Source organism: Pteropus vampyrus, unplaced genomic scaffold, assembly GCF_000151845.1.
Source record: "Pteropus vampyrus isolate Shadow unplaced genomic scaffold, Pvam_2.0 Scaffold37, whole genome shotgun sequence".
Lineage (NCBI taxonomy): Eukaryota > Metazoa > Chordata > Mammalia > Chiroptera > Pteropodidae > Pteropus > Pteropus vampyrus.
This window is the reverse complement of record NW_011888818.1, coordinates 1630743-1655802: the sequence shown is the minus strand read 5'-3', so window position 1 is coordinate 1655802 and position 25060 is coordinate 1630743. Positions and strand designations below refer to the sequence as shown.

The 25060-nt window shown below is 33.4% G+C and overlaps 1 protein-coding gene across 6 annotated transcripts in view; it reads left to right on the top strand.

The window, feature by feature from the left end:
- CTNNA2 (catenin alpha 2) overlaps window positions 1–25060 on the top strand; it is a 1043800-nt gene that overhangs the window by 980842 nt on the left and 37898 nt on the right. For 5 of the 6 annotated variants that reach the window (XM_011358074.1, XM_011358073.1, XM_023529440.1 and 2 more), the window contains 3 exons: window positions 3417–3598; window positions 16755–16860; window positions 20517–20651. In XM_011358074.1, the coding sequence (XP_011356376.1) occupies window positions 3417–3598; window positions 16755–16860; window positions 20517–20651 (423 nt within the window). The remainder of the gene's footprint in view (window positions 1–3416; window positions 3599–16754; window positions 16861–20516; window positions 20652–25060) is intronic. The other variant, XM_011358075.1, reaches the window with a different exon arrangement.

Here is a 25060-nt window from a genome sequence, read left to right as displayed (position 1 = left end):
TAAAAGCCAAGAGCATTTTAAAAATATTTAAGAAAAGACGTCGGCTCATCGGTAGCTGCATACGCAGAAGCAAATATAACGACAAGTGCTCCCAAGTCACACACCATTAAACGCATTATGCGGGTTGAGCTCCCCTAAAATCAAAATAACACCTTTCTTTGCAAATCTGCTTTGAAGGGGCCAGTTTTTTTTTTATTTATTTTTTCAGAATCGTGCCCTTAAAAATGTTTGTCTGTTCTAGAAACTTCTCTCATACTATGTTGATGCAAAAAGTAGAAAAATGTTTAAGCAATCAGAAGATATTTATTGAGTTATTTCACGCAGGATGCTGAGGCCTCTACTCTGAGTTAGCTCAGAGACGTCAGAGGTAGGGCGTTAATAGAAATTAGAAGAGCAAGGCAGTTAATATTCAAATGCTAGACTGCACAGTTGAAACTCAAGTGATACATTTCACAGAGAAGTGTACACCCTTCAGTGTATAAATTAACCCTTTTGGGACGATGAAAAGTTCATTACTTTTCATCTGAGTTTTGAATGTAGAGTCTGGAGGTCTGCTGGGCAGGTTTATAGATTCTTTTAAAGAGAAAGACCTAGTGAATGCTTTACAATGATGCTAGTTAGGACTTGTGAGATCTGAGTAAAACATGATGATCGATTTTGTTTGAAGAGAACAAGTTAATCTAGCATTAGGTCAGTAAACAGAGACGTTTCAGGGAAGAAATGCACAGAATTCAACTTCTGTGAATCCAAGCCTATCTTAAATGCATTGGACTAGGTGCCTTGTTATTAATACAATATTGCATATGTGAATTTATAAGAAATTCGTTTATGTATTAACCACCTTTTAAAATAGTTTTTAAAAGTACTTTAATTTTTTTAAAATATAGTATTTTAAATACTTTAACTATACTATTTGTACCAGTCTGCCTATTTAAATATGGATTGTAATTTGTGTATACTCACAAACAAACTCACACACACATATACATACATCATGCACACACACACTCACATACTATTTATATGTAGTCATATACATGCATTCAGGGAAGTTAGTAGACATGGTTGTTAGTCCAAGGACACTTTTATGTACATTGGACAATGACACCCCTTACTCCGGGCAGATGATATCTCTAAGATGCTCAGCCTGCTGGACAGTGCTTACGATTTTAGTGATACTTGTTCCACTGGGCCAGGACTGCTGTGCAGTGTCGAATCTGCAAACTCATGCATAGTGGACCAGTTGTGCATTATGGTTAAGTACAGTATTAGCTAACCTGGGTTTAAATCCTATTTTTACAGCTTATTAATTATATAATATTGTGAATTTAATTGACTTCTCTGGGTGTTGCTATCATCATTAATAAAATAGGGGTGTTAATCATATTAATTTATAGAATAAGTAGATTAAGTTTTTTGACACATATAAGCCTGTTAGCATAGTACCCTGTATATATGTCTCTACTCAAGGAATCGTGTCAATTTATTTATAGATAGTCACATGGACTCTGGGCCCATCTCTTCTCTTTGATGGCAACTAAGTAATAAGTTAGAGGAGTAGCTAGAAAACTAATACAGAAATGATAAGATAATGTTAACTGTAACCTCTTACATGCTTTTTTGAACAAAACAGTTAACACATTTATTATTTCATTTGCTGTACACTGCAACATTTTGAGGTAATTTTTTTACTATTCTTTTATCTGAAGATGTTAAGGATGTGATCTAGTAGCAATGAGGTCTTAACCCAGGCAGTGACAGAGGCTGGTTGAGTCCAATTTTTCTGAGCTTACAACCACTGATATTTCTATTAGGCATCAGCTACCTCTCCTTCAAACAATTCACTCACATTGGGAGGAGGTTTACAATTAGGAAACAAGCATTTTTTGTGTGTTATTTTACTTGTCTTTTGCAAAAGCTGTAGGTCCCCCAAATCCTGCTCTCTTGATTTCTCTTCTGGAGAATACATGTATCCCAGACCCAGAGGGATATGAGATGACATTCTTATCCCATGTTCCTTCTGTGAAGCAGGTTGCACATGATTCTGTGAGGATGCAATGAGATTGAGATGATAGCAAACATTTCACCAACGGGCTGCTACATAAACGGCTTTTAACAAATACAGTTGATTCTCCTTATTCGTGGTACTTATGTTCTATAAAGTCACCATGAACATTTAATTAGTAACTACTGAATCATTGCTCCTACGGGAAATTTAGAGTTAGGTTCCTGAGAGCTGCTAGTCTCAACATTTCCTTCAATCAATCATACATAATCTTGTTAATGAATTTCTTGTTTAAGGTTTCTGTTTAGATACCTTATTTTATTGTTTTGATTCAATTCCATTAAGTACACACGGCCAGGAACACTCTAACTCATGCCTGGAATGAAGCTTATCTAATACATGTATTTTCTCCATAAGGCACATCACGGTCTTCTTGTGCTTAGGAACACTAGGCAGCACTCCAGAACTATCACCAAAGAAAGTACAAAAATGTAGAAAATGTGGCACTCAATATACCACAGGAAGGACACTTGTTTATGGTATGAGTTCCTCACCAGGGAACCGTATGTCAGGTGTCATTTTCTGCAACTCTGTGCATGTCTGTGAATGACTTGAAAGCACCACAGGTATTGATTTGGGCTTGTAAGTAAATTTTAGAGAGTAGGCAAATTTGAAAACAAACAAAAAAAAGAATCTGAAAAATAAGAATCAACTGTACTTCTGTTCTACATTCCCTTACCTAGCAACTACTAGATAGTCAGCCTTTGCTTTCTAATCTTCTATTTTATCCCATTACGATGTCTCTATCTACACACTCATAGGCTCTACAGAGAGCCGTGGTCATCCCAGGATTTCCATAGAAGTGGTAGAGGAAGGCTGTGATAGGTATGCTATCCCCGAAATGCCCTGGATAGAGGTTTTTGTTTGGCATCTATCCATGGACTCCTTCATTATACTCATAGAAAGTATCCCTACCCCACTTGGATGCTCAGATAGTGTTTAAATTCCTCAGTGACAGATTTTTTTTTCCCTTTTCTGAATATATTTTGGTGTTGAAAGAGGTACATTCTTTCATCTAGTAAAAGTTTCCTGACACCAAATATAAAAATTGTCAAGAATAGATTCTTTTGAGCAAACATATATCATCAAAGCAACATAGAAGTTCTGTTACTGTCAGTGTGCATGGACCTTTGGATCTCTATAATTTTTTGTATGTGGGAGTAGGGGTGGGAATTTGGGGACCTTATCAGATGTTTCTGTTTTGCCTTCCCGGGAATGGAGAAAACCAGAATGGTGGGGCAGCCTATAAATCTTGTCAGGGTCTAGTTTTGCCATTTACTGGAGGCAGAGTCAACCTACTGTCTGTACTTCCTTTGTCACCATTAGTCACACTTTTCTATAACCCACGCAGGCCATCATGGCACAACTACCACAGGAGGAGAAGGCAAAAATAGCTGAGCAGGTGGAGATATTCCACCAAGAGAAAAGCAAGCTGGATGCTGAAGTGGCCAAATGGGACGACAGCGGCAATGACATAATCGTGCTGGCCAAGCAGATGTGTATGATCATGATGGAAATGACAGATTTCACAAGGTGAGGCCCACAGACAGGGAGATGGAAATTTTTTCATTAAACCCATAAGCATAACAGTGTATATTAGCATGTGAAAGCTTGCTGAAAAATTATAATACTACCTAATAGCAAGGTACTGGTATTATAAAATTTACATGTGTAAGTCAAAATGATCTGAACCTAATACTTAGCAGATAGGTCTTTTTTGGTTGGGAACAGATTCATTTTTGTGATTATTATTGTTTTAATTATCTGTACTGTCATAAAATCAAACCCCTGGGGATCGGGTGACTCATTTTTGGTCTGCTCTGTTTTGCAATGTATTTAAATATTATTCTGAAGATAAAGTGAATGATTTATTAATATCCCCTTAGAAAAAATATTTATACATATGTGTGTGCACATATACATGTAATAGGTCTTAATGTTAGCCCATGTTCTAGCATTAATTTCAGCTCATTTTTACTCTTATATTCAAAGAATCCGGTTCAACAATCTGATTCCATAATTTTTTTGCCTATTATAATTTGGCCTCTAATCTGATTCCATAATTTTGACTGGTTAATTAAAAACTGTATATATTTTATTCCCTTTTGCTTTGAGCAGTGCTTTTAATAATTAAGTGACCAGTCATAATTTTGTCAGGAACCTTTTCTTTATCTGGGTTTTTTTAATGGCTTTTTTTGCCATTGTATTTTAGTCTCCTCTTTAAAGGAAGGTAACATTTCTGTCCTTCCTACCGCACAGAGATCAAGCCAAGGCAAAGCAAAGTTCAGTGAAAAGATCCCTGGATTTTGATTCTGAATACCAGGTGATTTTGGTATTACTGTCTTTATTTTTTGCAAAATAGGGAAATAAATACTTCTCTTATAAACTTTACAGAAGAGTTTTAAATTCCAAAGAGGTAATGTGTCTGTAAATTATACTTCCATGCAAATAAAAGCTAACATTGTAGATTTTTTTTTCCTGGAAACAAGACACATATAAACACACATGAGCAAACATGTTTTCATGTTTCCTCATGGTATATGTTATGTAAGATATATGGCAATGTCAAACATCACCTATGGCTGACATTTTTTTAATGATTGTTGAATGCTTCTAATAAGAAAAGTCTGCAATTGATTATCAGTTACGATAAAATATGGAATATCTCTGTTTCATCCCCCTTACCCTTTGCCTCTGACCAGTATGAACTACTGACATTGGTTGGCCCTTTCTCCGAATATTTTTAAATTGTTTTTCAATTCACTGGAATGATTTTACTATTATGAGGGTGACCTTTGAGACTTTTAAATGTCATTGCATTCATTAGAAGCTCAAATTTGTAAATTTAGTCTTAGCTTCACAGATTTATTTCACACAGACGCACACGCGCACACACATACACACAATAACAGTGGGAAAAAATAGTCTGAGCTACTATTTAAGCCTAAATTTCCTACAAATCATGCTATCATGGCAGCTTGCTTTTCAAGGCCTGCGACGACTTAATTTACTTGCTTTCAACATTGTATTAGTACTTTATCTGATGGATATTATACAAGCCATTAATAGCATCACTTGAACAAATATTCTCATTAGTTTAAAGTGAATAATGATTCAAGTCATGTTGCTAGTTTAGATCAGGAAAACACTTTATACTAATCTACAACATACATATTAGTGGTCAAGGAAGAGATATTTGAGATCTTGTTAGATGTTAAATAAGACAGATTTTCTATTAGTCAAAGTATAGTTTTAAAAGTGAAAAGAAGGCCACTTCAATTTCCTAGGGATTTCATACAATAATTTTTTGCTAATTTGAATAATGAAATGTCTGGAATGCTACTGATGATCATTTTTCTCACTGCCTGATGAGTAGTTTTGTGGCCATTTGAGAGGGTAAAGGGAGGAGTAAGTAAGTAATGACCAGAGAAAAGGTGTGAATTGGAAATGGGACACTCAAAGCTGAGGTTTTGCTGCTGCCTTCATCTGCAGAGCCTCTTCCTTTACAAAGAGGTAGCTGACTTGAGCCTTTCTTTGTGGACTCTCACCTAAGTTCACTGCACTTGGTCACATGCATTATTATTATTGCCCTTGAATTTTCCGCTTGAAGGAAAAATAATTTCAGTTCTATGCCTCTAATAACTCTTATGTACGATTATGTCTTATTTAAAGAAATTGGGACTTGGCTACCCTTCTCAAATCATATGTTTAAATGGCATTTGGATGCAGAAATACTCTTGCATTTATTATCTTGTTATTTTATTCTTAGTAGCTCAGTTATTAATTTGATTCAGTAATCTCAATGATATCCACACCATTATTATTAAAATTGGAGAGGTTCTGCCTCATTATTTGTGTAATAACTTCTTCATGGAGGATAAAATTGATTATGCCTCATGTCTTTTTTCCTGTTCAGTTCTTGACTTCCATCTCATGGGCAATGGCAGAAGCACTGTCATGCATAGGGCGATCCATAATTCTCATGTCATTTGGGGAAATAAGCAGCGCATGCTAGTGTTGTGTTCCAATAACAAAAGGTGTGGAGATGGCAGCAGCTCAGGAAAGAAACCCACGTTTAATTATACAGCAAGGGACAAAGCTGTCTTTTGAGAATAACCATAAGTTCTGATCTTGAAAAGAACAGAGTCAAGCGAAGAAAAAACTTTTAGAGACCACTCAACTGTAAAATACTGAGTAGTGGCCTCAAACATCATGTGATCGCCTCACTTCTCTCAAACTGTATTCTTGCTTTAGTTCAGACACTCAGTACCTCAGCTTAGGTATCGCTTAAGTGGTATTTCAGTTCCAATTCTTTACTCGGTCCAGGCCACACCACATCTGGTTATTAAAGTGCAATCATTCAGCTCCCTTTGCACCAACACTTTCACTAGCTCCTCTTTTCATAGAATAAAATAAAAATCTTGAATTTGCTCTCTACAGTATACATTTATGGACCCTTAGACTTCTTTATCAATTTTGTACATATCTGTACTTCAGCTTCAAGGCCCTGATATAAATGTTACTTCCTTGAATAGTTCAAATCATGGCCCTGCACTCACAATTGATTCCTCATAATCCCCAGATTTATTCGACTTTTTCAACTATGCTGTCTTTATACTGCTTCAGCTGATTTGTGAAAGTGATATTTCCCAAGCATGTTTTATGGAATCCTGGTTCTGAAAAGAGGTTTCTATGATTCAGTGCATTTGCAAACACACTCCTTACATACTGTAATTATTAGAGAGTCATGTTATATACTGACAAGTTAGAGGTATTGAGAGAGCTATAGCAAATAAACCTTTTGAACTTGGTTTAACTCAGAATTTAAGAATTCTGTGTATTAAGTACATTAACAGAATGTACTAACACATTGATTTTTCACATTAATACCTATTACCTTTTCATGAAATAAATATGAATTGTCAGTCAGTTGTAGATAGTGGTGATATAATAATAGTTTTCCATGACTTTTTTTGTGCGTGTGTGGTATTTACTACCTTCTGGAAGAGCTTCCAAATATTGACCCTTGTATAAGTATCACCTATTACCAAAAGGCAGAAGTTACACAAATCTATATATTAGAGCCAATTCTACAGCTTGATGTTCTTTCCAATAAAACAAAAAAAACATGTTCCAGATGGAACAATATGATGGTTTCCATATTTAAGACCACACGATTCCTCAAAGCAACTTTTAAAACACCCAAAACAGAGAATCTGGTCTATGGTAGAAAAACACAGAAGGTGTAAGCCAGTATTTTGAGATGGAGCTACAGCCATTGGGCCATTCCCTTTATCAACATTGTCTTCCACTGAAAGGAAGACTCAAACTTTTGAACTTGTCTTTTCTGGGCCTGATATGTATGTGCGTATTGATGATGGCTGGCTGGCTGGATGGATGGATGATAAATAGATTTTTTTCTATTGGCCATTTTTTTTGTTTGTTTTTGTGCCTACTTCACATTATTCAGATGACTGTGGATCATTTAGACTTGTGCTGTTCAGTAGAGTAGCCACTAGCCACATGTTTAAATTGGTTTTTATTATGGTAAAAAATATATGCAATAAAATTTACCATTTTAACCATTTTAAATATACTGTTCTGTGGCACTAAGTACATTCATATTGCTGTGCAACTGTCACCACCATCCATAGCTAGAAAATTTTCTTATTTCCAAGAAAAACTTTGTACCACTGAATGTTAAATCCCCATTCCACTCTCCACTCAGCCCCTGGAAACCACCCTTCTTTTCATCTGCGAATTCGACTACTTTAAGTATCTCATAGAAGTGGAAACATATAGTATTTGTCTCTTTGTGACTGGCTTATTTTATTTAGTATAATGTTCTCAAGGTTTAACCATATCATAGCTTGTGTCAGACTTTAATTCCTTTTTAAGGCTAATATTTCATTGTATATGTATATATCATATTTTGTTTTTCCATTCATTTATTGTGGACACTTGAATTGAGTATACATTTTGGCTTTTGTGAATAATGCTGTGGTGAACATGGGTGTTTAAATATCTCTTTGAGATCCTGCTTTCAATCCTTTGGAGTATATACCCAGAACTGGAATTGTTAGTCATATGGTAATTGCATGTTTCCTCTTTTAGGAATCACAATAATGTTTTCCATAGTAGTTGCACCATTTTACCTTCTCATACAGTGCACAAAGGTCCCAACTTTCTCAAATACTCGTCAACAGTTCTTATTTTTTGCTTTTTTAAAAAAAATTTTTGTTTGTTTTTTATAGTAGCCATCTTAATAAGTGTGAGACGGTATCCCATTGATTTGCATTTCTTTAATGATTAGTGATGTTGAACATCTTTTCATCTGCTGATTGCCACTGTATATTTTCTTTGGAGTAATGTCTATTCAAGTCCTTTGCTCATTTTTTAAATCAAGTTGATTGAGTTTTAATGTTGAATTGTAGGAGTTTTTATGTGTTCTAGACATTAATCTCATGTCAGATATATGATTTGCAGATATTTTTTCCAATTTTGTAGGTTGCCTTTTTACTCTATTGTGTCTTTTGATGCACAGAAGTTTTTAAATTTTTGATATGGTCAAATTTATCTACTTTTTTTTATTGCCTCTGTTCTTGGTGTCATATCTAAGACATCATTGCCAAGTCTAATGTTATGAAACTTTTCCCTTATATTTTCTTCTGAGATATTTATAATTTAGTTCTTGTGTTAAGGCCTTTTATCCATTTCAAGTTAAATTCTGTATATGGTATAAGGATCTTACTTCATTCTTTTGCATGTAGTATCCAGCTTTCCCAATTTCGTTTATTGAAAACACTGTCCTTTTCTTGTTAAATAGTCATGACATTCTTGTTGAAAGTTATTTCACTATGTGCATGAGGGTTTATTTCTGGTCTCTATTTTGTTCCATTGGTTTATAGGTCTGTCCTTATGCCAGTAGTACACTCTTGATTACCATAGCTTTGTAATAAGACTTGAAATCAAGGAGTGTGAGGCCTCTAACTTAGTTCTTTTTCAAGATTGTTTTGGCTGTTCGGGCTGTCTTGAGAATCCATATGAAGTTTAGGATGGATTTGTCTATTTTGGCAAATAAAAAAAAATGCCATTGGGATATTTATAGAAGTTGCATTGATTGTTTTGGATAGTATTGAGATCTTAGTAATATTAGATTTTCTAATCCATGTACACCATGGGGTGCCTTTCCATTTATTTGTGTGTTAATTTCTTTCATCAACATTATGTAGTTTTCAGTATACAAGTCTTTTGCCTCCTTGGTTAAGTTTATTCCTAAGTACTTCATCTTCTTTAACGCTATTTCAAATGGGATTGCTTTCTTAATTTCTCTTTCAATAGTTCTTTGTTAGTATATAGAAATACACCTGATTTTCATATGAGAATCTTTAGGGTTCTCTACATAGAAGATCATGTTGTAAGTAAACAAAGATTATTTTACTTATTCTTTTCCAATCTGGATGCCTTTTATTTCCTTTTCTTACTTAATTTTTCTAGGACTTCTAGTACTATGTTGAGTAGAAGTGGCAAAAGTGACATCTTTGTTCCTGATCTTAGAAGAAAAACTTTCAGTCTTTCACCATCAAGTATGATGTTAGTTCCAGATTTAGATGTAATTTAGATGTATTTAAGATGAAATAAAATTGGAAAATTGTTTGACAATTTCTTTTAAAACCAGAAATAGATTTATTATAGGACCCAGTAATTTTATTCTTGGACATTTATCCCAGAGAAATGAAAATTTACCTTTACCCAAAAACCTGTACTCAAATATTTATACCAGGTTTATTTGTAATAGAAATTACCCAAATATCCTTCATTTGGATAAATGGTACTTGTGATACATCTATACCATAGAACACTACTCAGCAATAAATAGATACAGTAACTTGGATGAACCCCAAGGAAAATATGCTGAGTGAAAAATACCTGTCTCAGATGGTGCATACTGTATAATTCCATTTAGATAACATTCTTGAAATTAAAATATATATAGAGAGAGAGATTGAGAACAGGTTAGTGATTATCATCTAAGAGTTATTTAGGGATAATTACCATTACAGATGGGATGGGTGATATTGGGTTAATACAAGAGAACCTTGTGTTCTGTGCCTCAATTGTGGTAGTAATGAAATGAAGTTACACATGTGATATAATTGCCTATAACTTACACACATACACACACAGTACATGCATGACTGCTGGATTTTACTAATGTCAGTTTCCTGATTATGTGATTGTACTAACTTATGCAAGATGTTAGCATTGGGGAAGATTGGATTAAGGTTGCATCTATCTATCTATATTATCTATCTATCTATCTATCTATCTATCTATCTATCTATCTATCTATCATCTATCTATCATCTATCTATCTAATCTTTTCAAATTCCTGGGAATTTATAAATACTTCAAAATGCAAAATTGAAAATAGAAGAAAAAATTGAATAAATCAAATTCAGTTCTTTAGTCACACGAACCAAATTTTAAGTGTTGTATAGTCATATATGATTAGGGGTTACTATATTGGACAGTGCAGAATTATAGAACATGTCCATCATTACAAAAATTCCCTTGAACAGCACTGCTATAGACACTCTGATGTCTGAAAGAGTTTTAAAATTCACTCCCAGTCTATGCAATGATAACATTAAAAAAATGCCACCTTTGCTACATAAGCCGAATTCAGAGTCTTCTCTTTAAAAAATACTAGCTATTACTCCACAGTTATTACCCAGCTACTATTAAGGACAGCTATACAACCTGGCACATAAGCAGAAGAAAATGAGTAATTTTAATCCCCCACCCCCCATAATGACACAGCTATCTTTCTATCTCCCTTTTCTCTTCTGTTTATGATATGGGGAAAGTGGGTCATGTCACTGATTCTATATTCAAATAAATCTGGGCCCTGAAACTTTCTTAGAAGCTTCTTGCATGATGCTAAGAACCATATACTAGAAATACAAGATTTTCCAGATTATGCAAAGAATTTTCTTAATTCAGTCTCATGAGGCAACAAGGGTATACATGGCATTAACTATACACTTCAATACTTATATCTAAACTCTTTGACAGTTGAAATTTTTCTTGTATTATTTTTCTGTGTAGTTATAATTCTGTTTTCATTTTTACATTTTACTTTTATTTGATTTTTATATATATTGTGAGATGATCACCAGAATAAGTCTAGTTAATATCCATCACCATACGTAGTTATAAATTATTTTCTTGTGATGAAAACTTTTAAGATCTACTCTCTTAGCAACTTTAAAATATACGATACAACATAATTAATCCCCATGACTTGTTTTATAGCTGGGAGTTTGTACTTTTTAACTTCCTTTTCTCATTTCACTAAACTCTTTCTTTGCCTTAGGTTACCAGTCTGTGCTTTGTATCCATAAGCTTGTTTTTTTGTTTGTTTGTTTTTTTGATGGGGGGGGTGTATTTTTGTTTGTTTGTTTTTTAGATTCCACATGTAAATGAAATCATATGATGTTTTGTTCCATTGCCTGACTTATTTTACTTAGCATAATACCCTCAAGGTCCATCCATTTGTTGTCACAAATGGTAAGACTTCATTTTTTATGGCTGTATAATATTTCATTACACACACACACACACACACACACACACACACACACACACACATTTTTTTAATCCACTCATTCATCGATGGATATTTAGGTTGCTTCCATATCTTGGTTATTATAAATAATGCTGCAGTATTCATTGGGGTACAGATACATTTTTGAGTGTTTTCTATTTCTTTTGATAAATACCCAGAAGTAGAACTGCTGGATCACATGACAGTTCAATTTTTAAATTTTTTTAGGAAACTTCATGCTGTTTTCCATAGTTTCTGCACCAATTTACATTTCCATCAACAATGGGGTTTCCTTTTCTCCACGTCCTTGCCAACAGTTGTTATTTCTTGTCTTTTTATAATACCCAATCTAACAGATGTGAGGTGATATCTCATTGGAGTTTCAATATTCATTTCCCTGATGATTAGTGATGTTGTGCACCTTTACACCTACCTGTTGACCATGTGTCTTTTTTAGAAAAAAAATTGTCTATTAAAATCCTTGCTCATTTTTAAAATGCATTATTTGCTTTTTTGCTGTTGAGTTGTCATGATTCTTTATATATTTTGGATATGAACCTCTTATCAGATATATGATTTGCATATATTTTCTCTTATTTGTAGGTTGCCTTTTCATTTTGTTGGTGTGTTTTATTTTTTTGTTTGTTTTGCTATGCAGAAGCTTTTTAGTTAGACGTCATTCCACTTGTTATTTTTGCTATTGTTGCCTTTGGTTTTGATGTCAAATCAAAAAGATAATCATCAAAGCCAAGGAGATTGCCACCTATATTCTAGGACTTTTATGATTTCAGGTCCTATGTTGAAGTCTTTGATTCAGTATGAGTTGATTATATGTTATAAGGTAGTGGTTTCAATCTATTGAACACAACTGTCCAGTTTTTCTAGCACCATTTATTGAAGAGATTGTCTTTTCCCCATTGGATATTCTTGGCTGCTTTCTTGTAAATTAATTGGCCATATATGCATGGATTTATATTTACATTTTGAAATAATACATGTATTCATGAAGAATTTAAAAATGTGCAAAATTTAAACATAACGAAGACCCTGGAAATAAGAATTCACTTTTCAATAAATGGTTCAGGAACAGTTAGTTACTGTTATGGGAAAATAAGGTACGAGTGCAGTTTCTATTTCACCTTATATACAAAAAAATAAAATCCAGGTGAATTTAAATCTAAATATGAGAAAGAAACCTTTAATTTTAAGAAAAAAATGGGAAGAATACGTTTATGAACTTGGGGAAAGGAATAACTTCCTTTCCCCCAGCTTTATTGAGATATAATTGACATACAACGCTGTGTAAGCATAAAGTATACAATGTGTTGATTTGAGATACATATATATGGCAAAATGATTACCACTATAGCATTAGCTAACACCTTCGGCAAGGAAGAACTTCTTAATGATTATGCAAAAAGAACAAACTCTAGTAGAAATAATTGAATCATTTGACCACAATAAGATTAAAATTGATATTTTAAAAAACTAATAAAAGTAAGCATACAGGCTAAGACTGGAAGAAGTAACTTGAAATATAAATAACAAAAGATCAGAATCCAAAATACCTAAAGAATATAAAAAAGCAATTTAGATAAAAACAAACAAGTCAATAGAAAATTGTGCAAAAGACGAATAAACAACTCAGAGAAAACATATGAATGATTCATAATAATTATCAATAAACGATATAGATTTGGCATCCTTGTCATCATGGAAATTAAAATTCAAATTTTTTATATCCATCAGATTGACAGAAAAATAAGTAAATAAAATTTAAGTTATGAAATATATACAGTAGAGAAGTGCATACAAATAAATGTATAGCTTAAATAGTATCATAAAATAATCTATGTCACCCAGCTCCTGACACCTCCCATATTACCTCTTCCAGATCACAATACCCTTCCTTTCAACTGGGTGTAACTACTACCTTGACTTTTGGCAGTGGTCTGCTGATTTTCTAGGTGGTAAAAAAGCCCTCACTTATGTAGCACTTGCTAATTTCCAAGGACTAAGTACTCCCCTCCTGCAGATTTCAAGCTACCAACATGTCAACTGACTCACCGAGTTCCTAAAAATTTAGCAGTCAGCTCTTATGAGCATATACAAATCTATTCCAGCACTAAAATGCCACATCCCTACTTCTTTGCTTTTTTTCTTTTTTTTTTCTTCCTTTTGTAAATGAAAGTTTTACTGTCTAAATAATAATCCTTAAAGTTTGTATTAGCTGCTTCTGACAATATCAATATTACTTACTTTTATTAGTTACTTAATGAATTGTTTTTGAAGTCTTTCTTACTTTCCTATGTTTTGGAAGGGTTTAGCATTGGGATTATCTTCTTTTGAAAGATTTTATGAATTCCTCTGAGAAACCATCTGGATTTACTGATTTTTTTGACCAACTTTCTCTCTGACAGCCATATTTCTTCCATGGAAACTGGGCTCCAGATTTTTTAATATCTCCTTTCTGGTCAGTGTTGGTAAATTATGTTTTCCTAGAAAGTTATTTTACCCATATCTCAAATTTGTTCACATGTATTTAAGAAAAGTAGTTTTATGATACTTTTAATTCTGTTTTCTAAGGTTATTTCACTCTTACCTTTTTTTACATGTGAATATTTGTTTTCTTCTATTTTTCCTAATAGCAATGTAAGTATATTTTCATCAACTTTGCATTCATATTTTAAGGCCTCTAGTTCTAGATTTATTTATTTCCGATATTTTATTATTTTCTACTCATTAATCTCGTAATTTTTATTACTTTCTATTTATTCTTTCTAAATTTTAAGTAAGAGAAAGTTTCTGTTATTTCTTGCATATTAATGTCTGTAGTTAAGGCTGTTTCCGCCCCCCACCACCCTCTGAGATCACTACTTTAGTCGTTCTCAAAAGAATGTAAGATACATAGCAAAAAAAGAGTACTAAATTGTAATTCAGGACACAGAGGGTCCAGTCCTAATTTTCTCTCTATTATTCTCTCTGTAGTATCATCGTGGGCATGTACTTAGCCTTCCTCTTTGGGCTTCAGTTTCTTCAAGTAAAAAATAAGGAAATATTTGACATTCTTAAAATTTTTATTTTGTTTTCTGGTTTTGTGAAACACATCTTTACTACAAGCTTGCAACTCCGATAATTTGAATTAAGTCTACGATGTGAACTCTAAAGTTCTTTAATAAAGTGAGCCTATGAACTATAGTTCTCCAATGTAATCACAAAAGACATGCTTCTCTAGTCTCTCTTTGGCTACAAGATGGGAACCTGAGCCTCAAGCAAATTCAGTTCTCTTTAAATGTTCTTAGTACATTTTGTCAGAATCAATCAACTGATGAAGGTTATCATGTAAGGTTCATGAAGAAGTGTTTTTCCCAAATCCTTGGAAATTCTTGAAGTAAACAAACACATGATTATTAATAATGAATAATCAAGCAGATTGCAGCTGTGTGTGAATGTGCTAAGATGAAAGCAAAAAGTAACAACAATGTTGTGTCAGAATAAAACTGCAAAAAATAAAAAGATTTTTTAAGGTCTAAAAGTTACAGAGAAATAGATAATAATGAGAATATTAAACATCGATGGATTCCACTTCTAAATGTTTTTTAAAAAATGTAAAACAAAAACAAGGAAAAGTTTAAAGATAATAAAAAAATAGCATTAGAGAATGGAAGCCAGATTATCACAGGATCTTTAACTCATCCATATTATATAAAATTCACATGTGAAATCCCTGTACATATTTAAATATCTAAATAGTGAATGAAAAAAATCAGTGTTCTTTATGGAAAAGTTAATGTTATCACAGCAAAATGAAGTATCTTAAATTTTAAATTTCCTATGTGTGTGTTTAAGCTTTGACATGAACACAATATATTTTACTTTTAGCTACTAATGTAAAAACATCTCAGAAAAGAAATTAGGAAAGAAACTGAACAAAATACCCTTCATTTACATTAATTTTCTGAAGCCATTTTAAATCTTATATTTTATAAAATGTTATTATGTAATAATGACAATCATTGCCCACACTATATAACCTTATGTGTTCCAAATAAACCAATTCCGAATAGTTTTTTTTTTTGTATCTTATCACATTTCTAACTGAAAGAATGTAATTTTGCAGCCTTAAAAAAAATGCATTGGTTTTTAGATGCACAGTATAAGTAGCAAAAATGCTTTAAAAAAGATAAATATATTTAACCTATTATTTATCTCTCAAGAAAAAGAAACAAAAATTATATACTATGCTTTATTTAAAGGTTTATGATGTAACATAGTTTTCTTTTCCTTTATAACAAATATTTAAAAGACATGTACTATTAAACAGTTAGCCTAATTGAAAACCTGGTGTGAAAATATTGGGACAGTGGTTTGGAAGCATAAAGATATCTACTGTCACACAGTGTTTTGTATGTTCCCTCATAGATCATTACCAAGAGCATACAAGCCAATGAGAGTAAAAGCTGAACAGAATTCTGAAATACTGGCCAAACCATCCCCATTATATATAAGAGACAATTGCTTCTCAAAGTACCAAAGTGGACTTAAAAATATAACAATATTGCTAGACATGATATGAAAGACAATGCATGTGCATTTATTTTGGCTAGACCCTGATTTAAATTTAGAATTTATCACTATGGCTTGTGTAAACTTAAAGGAGTTAATCATTTTAGTCTACTTTTCTCTTCTCTAAAATGAGAATGATAAAACCTGCTTGCTAGGGTTTTTATGAAGGCAAATGAGGTAGTGCATATAATAAAGAAACATGGTAAAGATTTCAGTAGTAAATTCCCATTATCTTTGTGGCGATCATCCTTTTTAATGGAATTCTGCTTAAAATATGTAAATTAACGTAAAGAATAAAATGTGGGCATGAGCATCGAAATAGAGAAAAATAAAGATGAATGGAAGTAAAAGGGATTATTCACATGTAGGTTGAAGTGAACCAAGAAAACATTCAAAATTCTTCTGACATGGCTAGAGCCAAATATAAAGCAGATCCCTGAACAAACAATATGGTAAGTTTGTCTATTTGCTGTCATAAGTAGATTTCTAATTACGTTGTATATGTTATTTCAGAGGCAAAGGCCCATTGAAAAATACATCTGATGTCATTAATGCCGCCAAGAAAATTGCCGAAGCAGGTTCTCGAATGGACAAATTAGCCCGTGCTGTGGCTGATCAGGTAATGTAAGAGGGAAGAGCAGAATCATTAATTAGCTCTTGGGTTCTGTAATGGGTATGCACCACATAAAATGCCTCTGAGGAATGAATTGTAGAGAATCATTAACATTTTATAAACGGGACTCTAACTCTGCTAAGACTAAGCTGATGAAGAAGGTGATTTCAGTTCAGGAGGGACTCCTAAGGCCTGTGACCAAAATTCCATGAGAAAGAAGAGCACTCAGTACGTAGGAGACAACACTCAAAAAGAGTCATGGATTATCTTTGCTGTCCTAATTCAGAAATTTAATCACACTAAATAAGGGAGAGAGAAAAATAACTCTACATCTTTTTATTTAATATTCATCTCACTGTAATAATGCTCTTCATAAATCATAAAATTTATGCAGAGTATAAATGCGATTAATCCACATACTCAAGAATCTCTAGATTTCAACTTTATTTTCATCCAGACTGAAAGGCATCAGAGATTAATGAAATTCTCAGAATATCTTTTATGCTTTTAGACTGAACTAACATACGGGTTAAAATAGTTCTCAATTTCACCTTGAATGTTTGATTTTATTTCCACACTTTTCATTTTATTTGGCTTGAATTAGAACTCTAAGATCCTGTTCTAAATATGTCTTGTTACAATAATGTTCCATTTCTTGTAAGGGCATTTTAGTCAATAGACTTTTCCAGATAACTAATGCTTATTCCTTTAAACAACAGAAGTTTACAGTTTGAACGATTTTAAAAGAAAAATGTTTTAAAATATAAAATTCTGAAATAGGAAATATTGTATAAACTATTGTTTATGTGGAGTCAACATTATAAGTGTGAATTTGCTTACTGGACTATGATACAATAATGCTCTCTGGAGACATTGAAAGATATAGGATTGCTTTCTCCTCCATGGATGGGCCCTAGTTTCCTTTGGTTTTAGAGTTGATTATTATAGTTTTCCCCGCTCATTACTTAATATGAAGCTGTTTCTCTAAACACTGTCTTCAATATTCCAGATTCTAGAATACTTCAAGAAAAATCCATTATTAAACTGTTAGGATTACGTTTACAATACACCAACAGATTATCTCATTTTCGTTATATATATTTAATTATAGATATGTTGGCTAATTTGAGGGAATGTTTTTTGCTCATTTTTGAATTTTTTAGAAACACTTAATAGTAATGATAATTCATTAAGTATTACCATTATTTGAGAACCCCGCTAAATTTTGTGGGGTTTGGGGATCCAACCATTACTAAATTGCTAGTTTTAGGGCAGTAGCAACTGCCAGGTTTCCTGAAGTTTGCAGCATACATTGAGCTTCTTTCTACAGAGTTCTCTATGTATCCTGGAAAATTCATGTAGAACAGAGAAGAGACAATGAACTTACTTGAAAATATGCATGCATGCATGCAAACAAAAAAAATGCAGCAACCAAGAAAGAATGTCATATAGATGTGTGTATATATACATGTATGTATGTATGTATGTACATCTACACACACACACACACACACACACACACACACACACACGTATAATTTTGTTTTGTTTTTGTTTTGTTTTGTTCGCAAATGTTATGGGAAATTGGGATGAGTAGTGTGACCAGAGATTGATGGGTAATTCTGAAAAGAGTTTTGTTAGAAAAGACTTCTTTCCTTGAGTGAAAGTGTATGAAGTTTGGATGGCTTTTCCATTATATTCTGAATCTTAATGGCTAAAACTATTTCTCAATATGTTTAGGCTACTTGAGTTAAATATTTTTGATTGCTATTCTTGGTTTTGATTTTTGCCTTTCTGGACCCCTTTACCAACAATTTTGCAACTTCAAGCATAGCTCAAAACAGTTTTAATATCTGGAAAACACACCACACATGACCCACACACAAATTTCAGTACTCTTGATGTCCTTTGAGATTTCGACAAAGTATTTAAATGTTATTTAATGATGACTTTAATAAACAGATGAAGGTAAGCATAGCCCTCTCTCTGTGGCAGTCTTACTGTCGTCAGCTATGAAGCACCTTGCAAATTTTGCTGACATTTTCTCTGAATAGGACATTTCTTTGTCAAATTCTGCTCCTATTTCTGTGGTATAACAGTTATTTTCCTTGATCCATCATGCCTTTATTTGTGTCTTAAATGTTTCAGTTTAATTAATAGAATGAGCATTACCAGGGAGAAGATTAGTTGCTTTTATTTTGCCTGAAAATATTTTTATGAAGATTTGAGATATGTACACAGTATAAACTTTATACGGACTGATGCATTTTTAATTACTCTTCCGTTGAGCTAGAACTTCTATTTTAATTTGCTGCAAGGTATTTCTATCAAAAGACTTGTCAACCCTCTAGGGAGATATCATTTTAAAGTTAATTCCTTTCAGTATGTGGGTCTCTGGAGTAGGATAAATATTACAGTATTAAGTACTTGTAGAAAGCTAAAAACAGTCTCTGGGATTCTTTCTTGATAAATGCTGTTAGTGAAAAAAAAAAAAAATCCCTCGATGGTAAGTGTTATGTATAAAAGAGACCCTTTTGTCATTTATTAAGTAAATGGTTATGTCAGAACCATTGGCTTCACAGTATTAATGAAAGAATTCCTTTTCTTGAGCTTGAAGAAAATAGCTGGAGTCTTTTTATCATACTCATTCTAAATAAGATACTTCAGTTCGGCTGTAAGTACTTATTTCTTACAATATTTCATCAAAGATCTGGTGATTATATGTTTTTTACAAGTGCCAAATTGAGCCAGAACAATGGAAGAGCCTGGATAATCTTGAGCTGAACTTTTTAAAGCAATAGAAATATATTTCAATAACTGTATAGCTATTGGCACTGAAGCCTCAGAATGCTTTAGGGAGTCACATAAGTGTCTGTGGAAGTGTTCACCTAAGCCCGGTGTGTATTCAATAAATATCTACCCACTTAAGTCACAAAGAGAATTCAAAATCTCTGGTCATAGTTGACTCTGGCACATCCTTTGAAGAGCTTTGTTATTACTCTTATAAGTTTATTTCAATTGGCATCAAAATCATTCTTCTCACATCTCTCTCTCATACAGTGGTCATGATTCTTCTCAGAGGCTTTAAATGAAGCTTATGATGTTGCTAAAATTTTGATGAATATGAAAATCCAAAAACTATAATAGATTTTCTTTAGTGAATGATGCATTTCTCAGAAAGCCAAAGGAAACAAATGATTTTTTTTGATTAATTGAATTGGAACTCCCCCCTGTCTTATGGCAGATTGCCACACAGAGTGATTTCTTTCTAACATGTGTTGCTCTGGTTGTCTATGTTAAAATACCTTTGTACATAGTGAATGTTGAATGAGCCACTAGGAAAAAACCTGTAGAATATTTAGCTTTTTCTTAACGGTTTAGAAGACAACTGGTAAAATATTCATAAACATCTACAGAAATCCCAATGAGACTTTCTGGAAGGTCTTCAATATTCTTTTCATAGAATTTTATTAAAGTAGAGCTAACTATTCTAAACTATTGGCTATGGCCTTCCTAAAATGCTATATAAAGAAGTTAAGTTAAATGGATGTAATTAAGGTATATGGCACTGAAAACCTTTCTTCTCACAGCTTTTTATAGCAAATGATAGAAACTAAAGAGTACTGATTAACTGAGACCACTTTTTTAAAAATGTTTTATAGTGTCCTGATTCAGCATGTAAACAGGATTTATTAGCCTACCTTCAACGAATTGCCTTGTATTGCCATCAACTTAATATCTGCAGCAAGGTGAAGGCAGAAGTACAGAATCTGGGAGGAGAACTCATTGTGTCAGGGGTAAGCTGGGACTTGGGCTTCACGATTTAAGTTCCCACTGTTGTACTTCCAAGGGAAGAATTCTTGGCAACAGTACTGTTAAAAACACCAAACTACAATGATTCATAGGGAGGTATTTTTAAAATAAATGTTATCACCATTATTCCAGACCTTACAATAACTCACAAAGAGCAATTTGATTTTCCAATTACCCCATGTTTATACTAACCTTGTAAAATCTCCATTCTTCACAAGGAAACTAATTGCATAGTCTGGAAACTCATTGCTAAGCCATGACCATTATAATTATTTGGGGCTTTTGTATGTTTACTCATTGTGAGTCTACTCCCCTTTGTTAGCCTTAGTAATTTTCATTCTCTGTTCAGGAGCCAGCCTCTCTATGTGTGGATTGTGTTCACATGTTAGAGATGATAAAACAATAGGAATTCATTCATCAGGTTCCAATGCATACTAGGTTATCAGTAACCACTAAGAGCCAAAAAATGTTTGAATTTAATACAGTTTGATGTGCTGTTGCCAAAAACTAACATAGTTGTCAAACACTAACAATTATATATTCTTTGCTCAATTCCTCCAGTGTTTCCCTTCTCATGAAAATATAAGTATCTGGTTCATTTCATTATATGCAAAGAAATAAGTAGTTCAATGAATAGAAGGATCATGATTTCTTGGCAAGATTTCCAAATGTATGTGTTGAGGTTCTTCATCTTGGCTTCTTCTCCTCCTTCAGTCTCTTTCTTTTAACACAAGGCGCCATCTATTGTAAACTATTTGCAAATTCAGAAGTGTGGCTCTGCCACCTTTAGTTCTTTTCCCAGTCAGCCATGATGCTGCCATTTTAAGTGTGGCGTTACAAGGAACAAACATTATCAGCATAGTAAATGCCTTGTGAAAATTAGACTGGTCACAAAGCTCATTTCTTCCCCAAGCCATTTTCATAAATTCATCAATTTGAGCATTTGATAAAAATGTGTGGAAAAATCATTCTTGAATCCTTCAGTTTCTATACTGTTTAACTTGCAGAAAATGTAGCTGGGAAAAGAGCTGATCTGGTTTGCATGGAGATGCCATCTGGAAAGCCTGGTCCATGCAGTCCCACCTAAGCCCAATAAATTGGCTATTTTGTGCCTCTTTCCAAAGCATAGTCACCTCTTTGCATTTCCAAAATGATCCTGCTTCAACATTCTTCAACAACAAGTGTAATCTGTCTTGCAATGTGTCCTTTCTGCAAAGTTGGTAATTAATTACCAAGATTCTCTCTGCCAAGAAGTGATCAAAACATTGCATCTCCCTTGCTTCCTTTCTTATCTTCAGCCTCGATGGTATAGTTTCCCATACCATTCAGCTTTCATGTTCATCTGTATATAGCACCTGTGGAACTGAGTGCTTTTTGTTTAGCTTGCCTCGTGTGCTTTCATTTGTTACTTTCCAAATCTTATTATTTATATAGATGCGCAAAGCATCTTTGTGGATCTCAGACTCCACAACCTCATCTAGACAACAGTTTACTGGCAGAGTTGCTCTCCATCCTCCTCTCAGTACCCATTGCTCATCACTGCTCCAGAACTTCATTTCCATCGTCTTTTCCTCATTTAGATGTAGTCCAAACCATCACTGGCTTTTATCGCTTGCACTGTTGGCATTTGCAGAGGTGTTTGAGATTGAGAACACCATCAAGAAGCCTGTTTCCTTCTTTGAGTCTTACTGACAAAGAGCATAAATCCTCGCATGGGAGAAGGCTTCTTTTAGAGGAATGTTATACAACTTTATAATTATTCTGAGTCAAATGCATTACAAAGGTTTGCTATATATTACTCAGTTATGGGCCTGCTCTTGGCCTCCTCATGATTTTTTTCAAGCTTGATTGCTGTTTGGTGCCATACCTGCATCTGTAGTCTGCTGTCTTTACCACTTCTGCCTCCACCTATTCTTCATCTTCCTTCACTGATGGATAATGGAGAAAAAAGTCAATATGTTTGCTTTGCAAAATAGCCACAATTGACTGCCTTTAAAGTTCTGAAAGAGTCAAGCATGTGAGACCCCATACACGCAAATTTTCAATGATTTTGCCAAGAAAGTGCACCCATACTTTGGGCCCCATTTATTTTGTTGTCTCACTTGACAAAGTTGCTACATTTTTAAAGAGAAGCAACTACAGTATAATGCATAATCAAAAAAATGAGAAATACTTGAATCTTCCTTTCCTTTTTCCTGTGTATTTATGTACATGGGATTCAAAGCTGTGGCTTCTCATCTGAAAATATATGAAAGCCTCCAGGAAGATATACTTGTTCGAAGTCAAAGTTTCTACTAAAACAAAAGAGATTTCTATGGATTGTTTTCATTTTACCAAGAAAAATGATGTCTATTTCAAAATCCAGAGCCATGTTTTTATAGTCTTGTGCTGGCATGATGAATATATGTTAAAAATGTACATGTGCACAATTATATACCACGTCAGCATGTGTATGTTTTATGTGATTCTAGAAATTGGACAAGGCCTCTTGTGTTGTGTCTGCCTTTCCTGGAGAGGTGGCACAGGAAAGCTCAACAGGTCATGGGGGACAATGCAGGCAAATGCTCTTCATGAGTGATGTTCGGGAACTAAAGAAATAAAGCAATTCAGGATGTATGTGGACATATGTTCATTCACGCAACTACTGTCTAAGCACCACCACTATTTTTCTGGCTGGCAATCAATTCTTTAAAGTTATTGGTTTAAACCTTTCTCGACAGCCAAAAGGTGCCATTCTTATTAAATTTCAAAATAGATGCATTTGGGAGCCAGTTCAGTTCAACTGGGTTGCTAAGGGGGTAATGGAAAAGAGAACAAAAAATTTTAAAACTAATACAGTGATAGAAATGTTAAAGTGAAAGTAAAGGAAATTAAAGCACAGAAGATTAAACAGCCTCTTGGTTTATAAACCAGCTTTGTTTGCTTAGTTTAGTGTTTGCTTATTAAACCTCTTAAGCCAGTTTACATGCACTTTGGAAAAAGAAATGAAGAAGAGAAGGAAGGCGGGAAGGATAGGAGGAAGAAGTGTGACGGAAGGGAGAAAACAGGAAATAGAAATTTAACCATAGTATATCATAAATTTGTTTAGTGCAGATAATATCCATTAAATTTGACAGCATTATATTTATCATGAGAGAAAAGTTGAGGCAAAACTTTTAATATATGTAAATATATTTTGAATATAAATAAGTTCCAGTGTCGTGATATGGAAATTACCTATATATTTGATTATCATGTTTTTAATTAATTTCTGTTCATTGATTTTCAGAGAATTTAATGGTTTCTTTTAAATATAAAAATGAAGAAGTGCACATGGCTCGAGAGAAATAAAACCCATTCTAAAACCTTTCGTTATCTTTAGCTACCCCCCAAATTATACTTTATGAATTATGAAAGAGATTGGAAACATTAATGAAGGATTTTAGAATATAAAATGCTGAACATCAAGCATCCTAATAAAACTGAAAATTTCCACCTTTTTTTTAAAGTTCAAATTCAACAGAAGCCCCATGATAACACTGAAGACAGAACACAGCACTAATTCTACACTAGACAGGAATTTAATGTTTAGGTCAGAGATAGAGGGATGCTGATATAACTTAGAGCTGACTCCACAAGAAACTGCTACAAATTTAATAGATTTTGTTGCATATACACATCTTTTTTTACACTAACAAAATAAACAGTTTGGTGGTGAGGAATGTTAGTTCCCTAAGTCCTCAAACTGATTGAAGGGAGCCCTAACCTATTCCTTCGGTATTGAATGACTTGCCCTAATGTACACTTTTGTTCTTTTCCATTTAAGTCCTTCCTTTCCAAATGTGAATCCCTCTCAAATGAGTTAGAGAAGTTTGACAAGATGAGGAAGTACAATTTGTGACACTAGTAAGATTTGAATTGATAAAGAGAAAATTGGAGAATAAGAGGTAAATTACAGTCATTCTTATTGCCTATATGTTTCCTCATTAAAAAATGAGCACAAATTAAAATTGACATGAATGATCATGGCGATAAAAACATTTATAATAATACTGAAACTGATAATATTCAAATCAATGTTACATGACATTGGCATGTAATAAAAGGTATGTATGTGGATCTGCACACATTTTCACACAACAGGTACACATGATTTGCTATCTACTCCCTTAACCCCAAATAAGCAATAATCAAGAACCTAACAAATGGTTGACAACTGTGATATATCTGATCCAATATAATTTAGGAAAAAGGAAATGTGAGATTTATTTGTACAATGCCATATATAATATATACTTATATATCCTCTCTATATATGCATATATGTAAAAATGGTGATTTGTTGAGATGAAAATTGCATTTTATTTGAAAATTTCTGTTTTCCTTCTATTAAAAAAAGAAGTAGTGTTTTGTA